Source organism: Pinus tabuliformis, chromosome J (assembly GCF_031772625.1).
Source record: "Pinus tabuliformis cultivar Carrire ecotype Pingquan chromosome J, CPIR1, whole genome shotgun sequence".
Taxonomy (NCBI): domain Eukaryota; kingdom Viridiplantae; phylum Streptophyta; class Pinopsida; order Pinales; family Pinaceae; genus Pinus; species Pinus tabuliformis.
In genome coordinates, this window is record NC_142295.1 from 21,244,410 (window position 1) to 21,261,066 (window position 16,657).

At 40.5% G+C, this 16,657-nt stretch overlaps 1 protein-coding gene across 3 annotated transcripts in view; it reads left to right on the forward strand.

Moving 5' to 3' along the window:
• The window catches only part of LOC149225213 (cation-chloride cotransporter 1-like), a 169,763-nt gene that overhangs the window by 93,098 nt on the left and 60,008 nt on the right, over nucleotides 1-16,657 (forward strand). For all 3 annotated transcript variants that reach the window (XM_089376997.1, XM_089376999.1, XM_089376998.1), the window contains exon 5: nucleotides 16,432-16,546. In XM_089376997.1, coding sequence (XP_089233123.1) covers nucleotides 16,432-16,546 — 115 coding nt within the window. The remainder of the gene's footprint in view (nucleotides 1-16,431; nucleotides 16,547-16,657) is intronic.

Here is a 16,657-nt window from a genome sequence, read left to right on the forward strand (position 1 = left end):
ATTCTAAACTGAGCACTGAAAACTAGGCAGTCAAAACAACTTGCCTCTATAAGTTGGGAAACCAATTTATTCATTAAATTTTTGCCTATCTCATGAATGAATCTTCTAGAAGAGATAAATAAGTGTCAAAATATCATAAAATTACATCATTTACAACAAGGAAGATCAAAATCTACTCCAAAAAGTCAAATCCAGTCAAAACTGCGTTTTGCTGAGCTGTAGGTGAATTTCTGTGAACACTGCCCAACACGTCGCGCCCTGATCCTGAACGCGTCGCGCGCCTTTGGAGCTGCTTTTGAGGCACTTCCAGGTGTCCAAATGAGGCAAAAGTGGGCTTGTTGGAAAGGTCTGGATGTCTACTTTCCAACCCAAGTGGAATTTCTGAATTTGGTGGCCATTTGCCCCTCCAAAATTGCAATCTCCCAAGACTGCTTCCTGTGTGTCAAAAAGGTGGCAGAAAGTCATTTTTTGCTTGTTTTTTGACTTTCTGGAGGCCCAAAACTTGGTGAAATTTCTTGGCAATTGCTGAGCAAGTGTATCTTTGCATGACAAATCCAAAAATGCTGAGTTTTCTTGAAAAGGAGTTGCCCATCGAAAGGGTCGCGCGCGGCGCGCGACGTGTTGGTGGAGAAAACCTGTGTTTGGCACAAAAAATTCACAATTGACAAAATTTTCTCCAAATTTCTTGAAATTTGGGCTGGGAGTCCCCAATCAAGTACCATGCTCAGTCAAAGAGGCTTTGGCCAAAATTTGGAGTGGATCGGGCCTTTTCTGTCGTTTTAGTGCCTTGGCCAACCTCCTTGGATCTGGCGATTGTATTTTTGACATTTCTCTAAAACCATGACACCTGTGTAAAAAGTGAAGGAGGTTTTTCTTCTTTGGCATGTTGTGGACAAAAACCTCTCTCAGTTTTCCAAAATTCATCTTTGATTTCTCTGAAACATCTTTTGAGTGAAACTTATCCCGATGTGTGAAACAAGGAATTTTGTCGAAATGAAGCGAAATGAAGGGGATAAGGGGCTTCTAAATTCTTGGGGAAATTTTTGGAAGTAGGGAGGGATGTTAGGAAGCAGGGGAAAGTGGAATCTCAGAGATTGAGTGAGGGGAAGGGGTCCAAAAGGGCAAAACACAGGCCCAACCTAGAAAATTGCCAGGTTGTAGCAAGAAACTAGGGTTTGTGGAAAAATGAGGAATTTGGGGAATCTCATTGATGGGAAGCATTTGGTAAGGTACTTTAAGGATAGGGGAAGGTGTATGAACATCAGGATACAAGTTTTGCCGATGATTTGACCATCCAAGAGAAATTATCTCCAAAACCCTAGGAGAGGGAAATGACCTTACCTAGGTGCAACTGAAGCATGAACAAGGTGTAAAATGACTCATTCGACACTGACATGATAATGACAACCCTATGAATGATGATAGACTCAGCAGAATGATGACATGGATTGGCATTTGGGCAATTTTGAAAAGAGTGAGAGCAAACCCTAGACCTAATGCCTAGTGACCAAATTTTGCTTGAAAACTTCACTGAAATGACAAAATTTGACCTTGACACTTCAAAATCACTTTGTAAGAGCACGTTTGATCACTGGAGGAAGGCTGGAAAGACTGACACTAACAGGTTGGATTGGGCCAAATAGATACTTGTTATGTCGATCGGAGACTGAGTCTATTGATCACTTGTTCGTTGCTTGTCCCTTTGCGTTCAGGTTGGATTGGGCCAAATAGATACCTGTTATGTCGATCAGAGACTGAGCCTATTGATCACTTGTTCGTTGCTTGTCCCTTTGCATTCAGGTTTGGTTCCTCCCAATCCTCCTTTTCTCCTATTTTTGCTTTTGAGGATAAGGAATCTCTGTCTAATTGTGTCCATAATTGGGTTGATTGTAAATCTATCAATGAACTTTTGTTTTCTCCATTGTTGTTTATGCATTCCATCTAGTGGGCTCTATTGTTGAACAAACTAACAAGCCTTGTGAATAGGTAGAAGCTAGAGGGCACAACAACACCTTGGGACAGAGGCCCACTGTGACCACAACCTAAGTCCCCTTTGGGAGACGCTAAGAAGACTTTCTAAGAAAAACCCTTTGAAAGAAAGACTACACGAGACGTAGGGTTGAAATATTTGATGAGATAAGAGTTCATCCAAGGTTCAGGTAGACAAGACAAAAGGTTGTGAATCATATACTTCAACAAGTACTAAAGCATAACCCTTCAAATAATCCCCAAGTTGAAGGATTAACTTCTAGGGTTCCCACTTGGTGTCATGGCTAGGGCATCAATTATATTGAGATTACACCATTGGAATTGTTTCAAAATTTGTGGACGCCTAGAGGAGAATTTAAGAATGAGTCTCGTCCAGAAGGAATTCAAAACACACTCTCCTATTGAAATTCACACCAAGCCATAGAGGGGCCTCATTATCCTTAAAGGGATGATGAAAACAATTGAGGAGAAAGTAAAAAGAAAGATGATTTGTTGAGTTAGGGGTGATCACCAAGGATTTAGGACTAGTGCCTAGCTATTGGGAGAATTGGAGTCAAAATGATCTTGATTTGGGAATTCCGCTCTTCAAGGAGACCTAGAGGAAACTACATGGCTACTCTAGAAATTTATACTTCGTTGGCAATAATTAATGGAGTTTCAAGGATGCGATATGCGAAAAAAACCTCTAGGAACATTCATTCATTCATTATCCAAAATAATACATGCAAAATTTCAAATAGCTTCAATGTTCTACCAAAAATTCATTAATTAGGGCACATTAAAGACCATAAGACAAGATTCCATGCATTAGAAATTATTTAGATAAAAAATATAACATTAAAAAACACTTACAAGACAATGAAGAATATATCCATCCACAAATATGCCAAAGAGAAGCTCCAAGAGAGATAGCGAAAATTTTCCAAACATCAAAATGCATTTAATTCGTCCAAATTACTCCACAAATTGTAGTTTGAAAATCTCTAATGACCTAGGCGAAAATCCCAAGTGTGTTGCTAGAATGAGGCTAGGCCTCATCTATTTATACATGATCTAAGAGCTCAAAAATGAAAAGAAGAAGCCCCTCCAGTGCCTAAAATGTCTAGTAGCCCACCCATGGTTACACGCCAACCATCATAGCTCACAAAATAAATCAAATAAGTCTTCTTAAAGCCACGCTACACTGACGTTGAGGCCTAGAAGGGAAACGTTGAGAGCTCATGTGCCGATGATGAGATTGAGGGCCTTAAAATGTGTAAAGCCTTAAATTTAAATTTTTTAATAGGATATAACCATTTAGAATATCAGAATTTATCAATTTGATGTTGAGTACCTACCTAGGGTTTTTGTGGTTGAAGATGCTTCTGATTTGCTCCAGTTCCCGCTCTCGTTACCAAAAGACCAAAAACCTCCCAGCGAAATTGGCTACAATCTCGGTATCCAACTCCAAAATACTTCAAATTCGAAGTAATTTGGCCTCCGTGCCCAAAAGCTTCAAGAACAACTGCTCAATTCTTCTCTATCTTTCTCTTCTAAGTTCCTCCTTTGGCTCCCTCTGTATAAAATTTTCTCCCCCCCTTTTCTGTAGTACCTTTCCTACTTTTATGCTCGAGAGATTACTCCACCACTTCCCAATTTCTCCACCACTTCTAATTTGATAACTTCAAAAGTTGCAGAGGTAGTCACTGCCTTCTCTCCTCCCGATTTGATGACAACGCCTTTTCTTTATAGTGTATCTCCTTTATCATAATATTATGTTTCCCTTTTCGTTTAAATCAAATTATTTTCATAGTATTATGGTTTTATTTAATTCACAATTTAATATATATATATATATATACACACACTTCTCTTTATTATATATATATATATTACTTTTCTTTGATTTTATAGAATACGTAGTTTCTTTTGTTAGAATAATATATATATTATAATTCTTTTGTACATAATTCCTTTGTGTATAGTTCCTTTGTATGTAGTAGGGTACATAATTCCTTTGTGGTGAGTTCACTACATTGCATTTATCTTTAGTATATATATATATATATATATATATTATGGTGGTGGTACATATATCAAGTACCCTACTATATTCTTGTGAGTTAGGTATTCACTTCAATAGTTAATTCGTTACCTTAAATATGGACGTTTTTCAATATTAACTAATATATATACTCGTGCAGTGCAGTCGATGCATGCATATGTAGCTATCATATACATGTCTCATGTGCATGCTAATATCCCTATGTTCCCCTTAATTTAATATGGGTCATTACAAAATGGTGAATAATAGGGGGATTCCCTCCAAATGCTGCAAAAGATCTCCAAACCCCAATTTGGGCTCTATGGGCTCCAAATGGGTGTCATAGGTCTCCAAATGGCTCAAGATCAAGTCGATGCTCCATCAAAGAGGTCTAGAAGATGACATATGCCCTCCAATGTCTCCCCGGGAAAGAGAAAACCTCCTATGGGCCCTAGATCTACTGCCAAGTGTCAGGTGCAATGTGTAGTCGACTGGGCAATGTGGTCCAAGTGTATCATCATCTTTGTATCACTGGGGCATGAACAAACAATGTGGTGGTGATGGAGAAGCCCATGGTGTGGCAATTAATGCCCTGCATGGTTGGAGGCCCATAACTCTCAACACTCACCCTACAAGTGCCATTATGACCCTCTAGAGGGCTTGGATCCCGTATAGGGAGGCCAAGTCCAAGATGACAATCCACATTGAATCTTGTATAAGATCCAATGCGTCTCCTCACCTTCTAGTACAATAATTCATTAGTGCAATTGAGTAAATAAGCTTTCCTATCAGGGGCAAAAGTGGACACTTCATAATGGCAGACCCTTCCAAATGGGCTTTGAACATGTACTAGTGTTTATTTCCTTGACAAGAAAGGTTAATGGAGGACCCTATTAGGTGGTTTAACCTCTAAAGGAGTGAATAGGTCCATGGTACATCCATCAAATGGCAGGGGTCATGTGCAATAGTGATGGAACGGAGTGGGGGATATAGGGGAGGCTCTAAGCCACATACCATGATACAAGGGTAGCTTTGATGAGGGAAGCCCATACCTTGGATGTATGAATGTAGGAGGGAGCAATCACGGTCCATGAGTTACCTCGACCTTTGTTTTTCCACCCTTTTGTATATGCCTTTTTCCTTTTATTGGTTTTTCTTCATTTAACAGCTCGGGGCTCAAAGGGGTGAGGGCATGATCTGTAAGATGTAGCAGTGATTACCCCCTTAAGGTGGGGCAGTTCATCACGCACCAAGGGTTGGGACAATCATGGGTTCCTTAATGATGAGAGGGGCACCCATAGGGGCCCTAGGAACCAGGGTGATGGCCATAATGATAGGGGGTAGAGCTCATGTTTGGCTTTTTCCCACGCACTAAATTTTGTTGTCCTGACCATCTTTTGCAGTTTGTGGCACATTTCCTATTGTATGTGGCCATATTATGCTTTTATCTTTCATTTAGTTGCATCAACATCTGGGGCATCGTTCTAGGCCTGACCCAAGATGTGGACAAGGGGATGGGGAGGCTAACACCCAGTGGACCCAATGGACAAATGTGGAACCATATGGGGAAAATGTGAAAAGGGCTTGTAATGAGTGGAGGGGACTGAGATATATGGTATTGAGAAGCAGGACCACACAACCAAAATCAGGATTTCCTATGAAGTGCCACTCCTAAAGCTAATAGCCAATAAAGGAGATCCCGCGGAACTAGGATGCAAGATTAATCCCCAAGTTGAGACAAGGGAACAAGAGTACAGTCAAAACCTTTTCTTTCCGCCGAATCTCTCCACTAATTCATGCCTGAATGTGCACAAGAAAAGCAAGACATAAACACCCAATCACATAATGAAAAACCATACCTTCGAAGTGGGAAGGCCCACCTTCAAACATATGATCATGACAGATGAACAAGGGCACACAATGGTTGGCTCAAGTGGCGGAGAATAGTAGCACATCGAGCTATCTGCAAGGGTCGGCTGGCTGTCGACTGAAGACAAATCTAAGGGAAAAATTCTCCTATAGGGGTCACACACTGGTGGTGTGTAACAGGCTCAAAACATGGCTATCTTTCAGGATAAGATGATCCTGACCGAAGTGGTGATGGGGGTGATTGAATTTCATTGTAAATCTTTTAGAACAACTGCAAAGATGAAAAATAATTAAATTCCAATCATGTTCACTTTGGTTGAGGAATTCCCGAGGGGCTTCTTTGATGGGGCAAGCTAGGATTTTTCCCCAATATGCGGTGCTGGCCCCTTTTTATTATTAACTAAGCATCATCTTATGCATAGCAGATTCTTGCTAGGCAGGGGTACCAGCACCAAAGTGGAAGTCTCAACTTTACAAACACTCTTTTATGCTGTGAATTTTTATAAGGTGAAAATGTTGCAGATTATGGGGGACTCCAAACTGGTTGTTGACTAGATTTGCAATCGTGTCAGATTAATGGCTCCCTATTTAGCAAATATATTCGAGAAGATAATGGCCTTGTTCGAACTCGTTTCTTTCCCCAATAAAAGTATGCACAGTCTGAGCATGGTGGACCTCCTCCATTCTTCCGCTTGTTATACAAAACCCTGTCGGAAAACAAAAATGAAATTGGGAAGCTGGAATGGTTCAAATTCAAACATATCTACAGAGATCTAAACATGGTGGCTGATCGATTATCTAAGGAAGCTATTCTGGGTCAGCAGGAAGCAATGAATATCGTGGAATTTTGGGATGACCAGGCCTTGGAGCTTATGGTCATAAACTTATGGAATGAAGACTGATATCAATGTACAACATTAGTGGTTTTGATTTTGCTTTTTGACTGTTATGATCTTTTAAAGGCCAGGCGGCCATCACAATGTATATTTCTATATTTCTATCCAGAAATATAAGTTTTTTTTCAAAGAAAAAGAAATTGAAACAATGACACCATAGAAGGTCCAAGGAACAGTGCTTTTCAAAAAATCTCAAAGCCAACATACATAATACAAGATCCTCAACTAGGAGATTTAGGATTCTTAATTGTAGTAGTATGAGTTGTAATATAGAATCTGTAGATAAGTAGGAAACATTTTTGGACTAGATGTGGATATACAATTATTAGAGAAAGCATTTATTGTTGAGAAAAATGGTACCAAGGAAGTCTTTCCTAGTGCATTGGCCTTTTTACGTAGAAAACACTTTAATAACCTTTTTGTCATGCGACATTATGTGTTATATTAATGTCATGGAGTAAAGTCATTTAATGAGGTGGTACATGTGCTAGGTACTTTTTAATAGTCACTTTATGTTTTGAGTGTGACTCTAGGAGAAAAAGTACTAAGTACCTTTTATTATTAAAGTCTCTTTATATTTTAATGTTGACTTTATGAGAGAAAAAGTGCACAAGGTAAAAAACATGTTAAAATGACTTAGGAGTTCTTTAAGTGAGGGGGACAACATGAGAAAATGGGTCAAGAGAGGGAAATGATCCCTACCCTTGATCTAATGAGTTTAGATTTAATCCCAGCCATTATATCTGTAGGGTTAGGTTTCTCCTCATTTAGAGATGACAAAAAGGAAAAGGCAAAGGTTTAATGATTATTCTTCTCATGAGACTTGAGGAGAGTGAAGGAGGCAAAGAAGGGAGCTCGAGTAGGAGCAAATGAGAAAGGAGGCTGTGATTGCAGGGATAAGGAAGGAGCATACAACATTTGGAGCACAACTAGAATAAGCCTGAGTTTATCTCCCTTTGACTGGCACGCATCCCAAAAATTTCGGGCTAGGATATTGGGTAGAGTTTTCAGTGTTTGCTGGCTGAGATTCAAGGCAGAAGTTCGTGGAGGTCTGTGGGACAGTTGAGTGTGAGACTGAACGAAGTTGCTGAAGGGTTTACGAGCTGTTTAAACCTCTATACTTCTGCCACAGTTCAGTCAAACAGGGGCCGAGAATCTAGGTTATACTAAATGCAGATTTTGGGTCTGTAGCAGCACATTTCTCAAGGCATTCTGGTAAAAAATTGAAGCACAAATTTCAAGGAGAATTTCTGCTGTATTTGGCACAGAAATCGAGGCATTGTGAGAGGGTTTGTGCACAGAAAACAAGGCTGAGTGAGGGCAGAATTTCTGGGTTAAAGTCTGCTCTTCTGGCATAGAATTTATAGCACTGTTGGGTGGTTTTCATACACAGAAAACAAGGCAATATGAGTCAGTGTATATGACTCTGTGGATGCTCAGAATTTGATGCATTTATTAGTAGTTTAGAACTGTGGAGGCTCGATTTCCTTGTAACCTGGCAGTGGCACTTCTATTTAAAAGGGTGATAAGTTTGAATTCTTCGCTGCTGTACTAATTTCCTTAAGAGCAATTAATAAACTCAATGAAGACTGGTTTTCCCCTTGTGGGTTTTTCCAGGGTCTTAGACTAAAAATAAGTGTCTAATTTTCTGAGTGTGTGCTTTTATTTATTTCTTATATCAACTGTGAAAGAAAAAGAAGTAGAGTAGTTCAATGTTTCAAGTTAAATGCAAAACTACCTTGTATATTAGTCATATGTTATGATGGGGTTTATGCATTAAACTCATGCAAAAACTTGAAACTGGGTGGGTTACAACATTCAATTTTTTTTTTGCATGGTATCAGAGTTTGGGAAGCTCTAGATATGAGAAAGAAACCTTCAGATCTGAGGAAAACCTTCAGCTGATAGAAAAACCAACAAGCTACCTTCTGCTACAAGTGGGTAAGCAGTGAGAAGGCTAGTCTAAAACCATCTTTAGAAACCTAAAGGACTGTTGGTTGAGAGGGAGGAAGGCTGCCTAGTGACAAATCTGCGATATATATCACTGTTTGGTGTTGGCTTGGAGGGTAATGGGGATTGGTATAAGGGTGGAAGACAGATTGGCAGGGGCAGAAAACTTTGGCTTGTGGAAGGAGAGAATAATGCTTTTGTTTGAGGAGTTGGAGGTATGGGACATTGTGGAGAATGTCATGCAACCTCCTACAGATTTTGCTCAGTTGAGCGAGTTCAACAAGAAAAATTTAAAGCGAAGAGAATCATTCTCGATGCCATCAGAGACCACCTATTCCCTCATGTAACTGGGAAGAGGTTTGCCTACTAGATGTGGGAGTTCCTAGTCACATTACACCAGAGTTCCAATGAGAATAGGAAGATGGTGTTGAGGTAGAAGCTAAGAAATACCAAGATGACCAAGATTGACATGGTGACCTCATACCTCACCAAGATCTCACAGGTGAAGGATGAGTTCGCTGCAGTGGGAGAGGCTATCCCCGAGGACCAGTTGGTTAGGATCGCACTAGATGGTTTCACCCAACAGTGGGATGGATTCATACATGGCATTGTGGCCAAAGAGCATTTTCCAGACTGGAGGAGGATGTGGGATGATTTCATCCAGGAGGAGACTAGGAATGTTAAGAGTGGTAGCCAGAGTCGTGGGGTAGATGAGGAGGAGAATGTTTCCCTTGCGACTAAAGGCAAGAAGAAGACCAAGAAGGGGTCTTCTAGTGACACTAAGCAACAGAAGGGAGAATAGGAGTTTGAGAAGGACATGAGCAAAGTGAGATGCTTTGCTTGTGGGAAGATGGGTCACTATGCTTCTAAGTGTCCCGAGAAGAAGGGGAAGAAGAAGGATGTGGCAACATTAGCTGAGGTGGAGGAGTTCACCTCTAGGTTTGATTCAAAGTTTGCACTGGTGGTGAGCTTAGCCACTAGTGCTATATCCACGAGTGTCTGGCTTATAGACAATGGAGTATCTTGCCATATGACTAGAGTGAGGGAGCACTTTATGAGTCTTACAAAGGGTGTAGACTTGGAGGTGGTGCTTGGAGATGACACCAGGGTCAGAGCGGCAGGAGTGGGGACTGTATCCTTTCAAAGGGAGTCATTGCCACCTTTGAGAGCTACAAATGTCTTATATGTACCGGGGTTAAGGAGGAACCTAATATCAGTTTCCTGTATTGAGGACAGGGGATATGTTGTGTTGTTCCAGGATGGACAGGTGTTGATGTATCCCATGGGATCTAGCATGGCATTTGCTAGAGTGATAGGCGTTTGTGAGGGGAGACTTTATAGGTTCATGTTTCAGCATCCTAGGCTCGCGAGGAGGTCATGGGAGGATGATCGTGTAGAGCAACACGCTCCTCGGCAAGGAAACACACTATAGTTTTCAGGGTCCATTGGTATTGGTTCACAGAGGTCAGGAGGATTACTTGCTTGTGTGTTGACATGATCTTCGAGTGCAGGATCATTACAGGTCACAGGTCCATCTTCATTAGGGCCACTGGAGATGAGGTTCCCTCACTTGAGCAGGAGACTTCATTAGGGAGGAGGAAGCCGAGAAGGCTTTATGGTACCTTGAAGGAAGCACATGAGTGAGTGAGGGAGAGTAGACCACCCAAATAGGTTGGATGATGATGTGGCAAGAGTAGTAGCCTAGTAGGTGATAGGATGGTACCAAGAGGTGAGCATATCCACTTCAGAGATAAAGATGGATTGATGGGAAACAACTTCCTTGGGAAGAGGGAGTGTTGAGAAAAATGGCACGAGGAAGTGTTTCCTAGTGCATAGGCCTTTTTGCCTTAGAATAACCTTTTTGTCATGCGACATTATGTGTTATATTAATTTCATGGAGTAAAGTCACTTAATGAAGTGGTACATGTGCTAGGTACGTTTTAATAAAGTCACTATGTTTTGAATGTGACTTTAGGAGAAAAAATATTAAGTGCCTTTTATTGTGAAAGTCACTTTATATTTTACTGTTGATTTTTTATGAGAGAAAAAGTGCACAAGGTACAAAACATGTTAAAGTGTCTAGGAGTTCTTTAAGTGAGGGGGCCAACATGAGTAATGGGTCAAGAGAGAGAAATGATCTCTACCCTTGATCTAATGAGCTGAGATTTAATCTCAGCCATTAGATCTCTAGGCTCAGGTTTCTCTTCATTTAGAGATGACAAAAAAGAAAAGGCAAAGGTTTAATGATTATTCTTCTCATGGGACTTTAGGAGAGCGTAGGAGGTAGAGAAGGGAGCTCGAGTAAGAGAAAAGGAGAAAGGAGGGTGTCATTGCAGGGATAAGGAAGGAGCGTACAACATTTGGAGCACAACTACTGTAAGCACAAGTTTATTTCCCTTTGACTGGCATGCATCCCGAAAATTTCAGGCTAGGATATTGGGCAGAGTTTTCAGTGTTTGCCGGCTGAGATTCAAGCCAGAAGTCCGTGGAGTTCTGTGGGACAGCTGAGTGCGAGACTCAACGAAGTTTCTGGGGGGTTTCGCGCTGTTTGAACCTCTATACTTCTGCCACAGTTTAGTGAAACAGGGCCTGAGAACCTAGGTGACAGTCGGCGCAGATTTTGGGTCTGTAGCAGCACATTTCGTAAGGCATTCTGGTCAGAAATTGAAGCGCGAATTTCAAGGAGAATTTCTGCTGTAGTTTGGCACAATGTTGCACGAAGCGCCCCCCCCGGTTTCAAGCCCCGAAGCGCGTCTCGTACGGAAGCGCCTAGGACGCTTGGCCGGAAGCGCGCTTCTGAAATTTGGAAGCGCCGCTTCCTAATTTTTTGCTGCTTCCTCGAAATTCGGAAGCGTGGTATAGAAGCACCGCTTCTAAGCCTCCGAAGCGTGCTTCGTACGACGCTTCGGGCCTCGAAAGCGTGGCGCTTCGGAGGAGGAAGCGTTCGCTTCCGGAAGACGCTGCGTGTAAGGCAAAAAATCAGTTTTTATTTTTTATTTTTTATTTTAATTTATGTTAACTTAGCATAAAAGGGTGAGGTTAGAGTGAGGTTAAGGTGAGGAATGAAGAGAATAAAGCCCCCATTCATTCCTCATTTTCTCACTTTGAGTTTATGAGAGTTGGAGAAGAGAAGAGAGGAGAGGAGAAGAGAGGAGAGCTTGGAGGAGTGAAGGAGGAGGAGCTAGGAGAAGGAGGAGGAGCTTGGAGCAAGAGCTTGGAGGACTTCATCTAGAAGAGCTAAAGAGGTAAGTTCAAACCCCATACTCCCTTATTTTTTTGACAATTTTTTTGTATTTTTCTCCTCCCTCTTCTACTCTTTCCCATTGTTTCTACTTGCTCCTTTACTTACAGGTTGTCCACCACCTATATCCATATTTCAAGATGGTGTTCTTTTGGCTTTTATGTATCATTCCACTCTTGGTTTTAATGATGGCAAAGGGGAATAGGAATAGAAGGGAAGAAACACAAGAGGATAGTGGTCCCAATATGAGTGACCCAATGTATGATGAGGAGGAAGGGTTTGAAGAGGAAGGGGATGAACCTGAAGGGGACACTGAAACACAAGATGGGAAAGCTACATCAACACCCTTGTGGAACTATGTGACCAAACTTGATGGGGGAAAGGGTGGTGGATCTTACAAATTTGTGTGCCCTCATGGTTGTCATGGAGGAAAACCATATTGTGGTTCATATACCCGTCTGAGGAGGCATCGTTGTGGGGTGCTGGACAGTGATGAAAAAAAGGGTCCTGTCGGGGTACAAATTTGCCCAAACATTTCAACTGAAGAAAGAAGAAAATACATCCAAATAGAGATGGTTGCACAACAAAAAAAAAAGAAACAAAAAACTCATTCTGAATCAAGTGCAACCTCTAAATTTGGTAGCTGCTTATCTCCTCATGGTACTTCTGCAAGCTCTGGAGGTAGAAGAACAATAGGGGATTTTCTTAATGTTGCTGGGAGGGATGATGTGGATGGAAAGATAGTCCGTTTTCTTTGTGCTTGCGGTGTACCATTCAATGTGCTTCGCTCTCCCTATTGGCATGAAATGGTAAAGGCCATCAATGAAGCCCCAAAAGGATACAAGGCCCCCAACTATGAGAAAGCTAGAAAAGTGTTATTAGAAAGAGAAAAAGCTAAGGTTCAAAGAGCTTTGACACGTTTTACAAATGAGTGGGTAGATTCTGAGGTATCCATTGTACCAGATGGGTGGACAAATATTAGAAACCAACATTTGATAAATGTCCTTGGTGTTTCTTCTAGTGGTGCAGTTTTTATTACATGTCATGACTCCTCCTCCATCAGTGCATCTGCACAAAACATTGCAGATCTCCTATTGCAATCAATCAAAGATGTTGGTCCGAATAATGTGGTTCAAGTGATCACAGATAATGCAGCAAATTGTAAGGCAGCAGGAAAAATTATTGAGCGTACTCATCCACACATCTTTTGGTCTGGGTGCCTGGTTCACACATTGAACCTTTTGATGCATGATATTGTGAAGCACAAAGAATGTGGGTGGATTACTGAGCTTTACAGGAGAGGGAAGCAACTCATTAAATTCATCACAGGGCATACAAGGGTAAACTACTTCTATGGCACTTCAAGTTGCAGTTGCTTAAAATTGCAAAGACAAGATTTGCTAGTTATTACCTCACCTTTAGGCGGCTAGTGAAGGTGAGACAAGCTTTAACTAATCTGGTGTGTGCTGAAACATGGGATGAAATTAACACTGACATAGATGGTGCTAATGCAGTCGAGGACACTGTTCTTGACAGTTACTTTTGGGCACAGGTTAAATATGTTTTGCAATTCACCAATCCAATTTATTACATGATCAAGTTTGCAGATTCAGATCGACCAGTAATTGGGGAGGTGTATGAGCAAATGGATGGCATGTTGGGGCAGATTAAAGACATTGTTGAGCCTGGAGATACCACCTTGTACAATTATATTCGTGTAGAGGTGGAAAACCGATGGGAAATGCTAAATGTTCCATTGCATGCATTGGCATATGTTTTGACACCTAAATACTATCATCCATCATGGCTTTCAACACCAGCACCTGGGGGGGAAGCAGGAGAAAACCACACCAAGATCAAGAGGTTCACAGAAAATATATGGCTGCATTGAGTAAATTAATCCCTGATGAGGAGGAGGCTGCATTGGTACGGAGACAGGTGAGCAACTATACGCTTAACACTGGTCCATTTGGGAGCATGCATGCAATTAAAGATCGAGAGACTTTTTCTTCTCTTGAGTGGTGGAACATGCATGGAGGGGGTACTCCACTTCTACAGGCTTTGGCATTGCGGGTGCTATCACAGGTGGTAAACACTTCTTCTGCAGAGAGGTGTTGGAGCTCTTATTCTTTCATCCACAGTGTTAAAAGGAACAGGTTGAGTTTAGACCGGGCAGAGAGCTTGGTTTATGTTCATTACAACTTGCGATTGTTGTCCCATTACTGTGAAGATGCAAAGTCTAATAAAGACCTGTTGATTTGGGACAAGAATCCAGAGGAGCCCAATTTGGAGGATGGAGTGTTGCGATTAGAGCAATTAGAGGATGCTCTTATCCAGGTATGTCCATTGTGGTATGAATTTTCCAATTTTTCCTTATAAAGCATTTCTCTAATTCATGTTTTTAATTTTTTTGTTAACTAGTGTTTTTTTTTTTGCGTGAATTTTTTGAGCGATTCCAGGATGATGATGAATCATGATCGTGTTGATATGCCACCCCCACCCCCATCTGGTCCCTTGGTTCCTAGGTTCCATGGTTCAACACCAACAGTAGGGGGTTCTTCTTCATCAGTTTCAGTGCCACAACTTCCACAGGCCCATCTTCTTCATTGCCACCATGTGGAGGCCCGCCGCCACATTCTCTTCGTGGTGGAAGGAGGAGAGATTAGTAGATATATTCACAATCTACTACTTTTTGTCATAGATTACTCATTAGACTTGTAGGCTTGTGAATTTGAATTTTGAACCTTTTTTGTCTTGGCGGTGACCAAGTGACATATTTTGTAAACATTATTATTTGAATTTTGGACATGACAAATGTTGACAGTTGCTCACTTGCTAGATAAATCATAATATGCTCTATGTTTTATGCTTTATAATATGCTTAAAAATTTGATGTATGTTTGTAATAGCTAGAATATAGATGATTGTTGTACATACTAGTAACTACAATGGAATCATGGATGCCATATCTATCTTGATTTATGCAAAAATATGCATGTTTTCATGTCTTCTACAATTAATTTGGTATTTGGGATGTTTGTTTTGAGTATAAATGCAAAAAAAATATATATATATATATATATATATATAGCAGACGCTTCTGCGGATGCTTAGCTTCCTAGATTTTTGGAAAATGACGCTTCCGTGTCCCTGCTTCCAAAAAACGTCCCCGCTTCGCCCCCACTTCGTGCAACATTGGTCTGGCACATAAATTGAGGCATTCTGAGAGGGATTGTGCACAGAAAACAAGGATGAGTGAGGGCAAAATTTCTGGGTTAAAGTCTGCTCTTCTGGCACAGAATTTATAGCACTGTTGGGTGGTTTTCATACACAAAAAACACGTCAATATCAGTCAGTGTATATGAGTGTGTGGAGGCTCAGAATTCAATGCATTTATCATTTTGAGTTCAGAACTGTGGGGGCTTGAATTTCCTTGTAGCCTGGCAGTGGCATATTCTATTTAAAATGGAGATAAGTTTGAATTCTTCTCTGCTGTACTAATTTCCTTGAGAGCAATTATTAAACTCCTTGAGACTGGTTTTCCCCTTGTTGGTTTTTCCAGGGTTTTAGACCAAAAATAAGTGTCTAATTTTCTGAGTGTGTGCTTGCATTTATTTCTTATATTAGCTGTGAAAGAAAAAGAAGTAGAGTAGTTCTATTTTTCAAGTTAAATGCAAAACTAACTTGTATATCAGTCATATGTTATGATGGGGTTTGGGCATTAAACTCATGGAAAAACTTGAAACTGGGTGGGCTACAACATTAAATTTTTTTCTACATTTCTTTTCTTGGGAGATTTCTCATTATACCTACTTAATACCCTTAAGTGTTTGAGTAAGAGATTAAATATGGTCATTGATTTTACGCGCATCAATAGAGCTTAAGAATCAGGTCATTGTAGTAGCATACAATGGTAAATATGGAATTTGATTAGTAGATAGTATATACTTTCCTTAATTAATAATAACCCAAGTGTAATCTATGATTGCAACAGTAAAATATTGTAGAAGTGAACTGTTGGCAGTTATTATTCACAAGTCCATATTCGTTGCCTTTATGACCCTTGATTAGCCTGGGTAAAACATCTATGTGCAACCATTGAGTATTCAACTTGCATGGTAGAAGCTTGATGTCTCTGCAAGATGGACTACTATGCAGGTAGTGGACAGTGTATTAATAGCTTGAAATCTAACTTTTTCTCGATACAATGAAAGGGGCAACTAGCAGGTCATCATTGCATGTGCCCTCTACAATTTAAATACTGAATTATTTATCTTTATGGAAGTTTGTTGATATTTAAGTCTATATAAAAGCCAGATATAACAATTTCTTTCTCAAGTTTTGTGCTGCGTGATTTAGTGGTCTTCATGTATCATAGCATTAGGGTCTTCATTAGTCATGTCATTGTTGTGCTGATTGTTGGACATATATTTTCTGATTCCAAAATGGTCATATTTTTGCAGGATTGTTGGCATTGCAGGAATTGGGCAAAGTCTTATACTTGTATCTCTGTGTTGCCTCTGTACCTTTTTAACTGGGATATCATTGAGTGCTATTGCAACTAATGGAGCCATGAAGGTAGGTTAAGAACAATAGCCATTAATCTTCATGACTGAAGTAAAGTATGTTCTAGATTGTAGAGACTCAACATGCTTATAGGGCATTGCTAAATTTGATGATTTTTTTTTT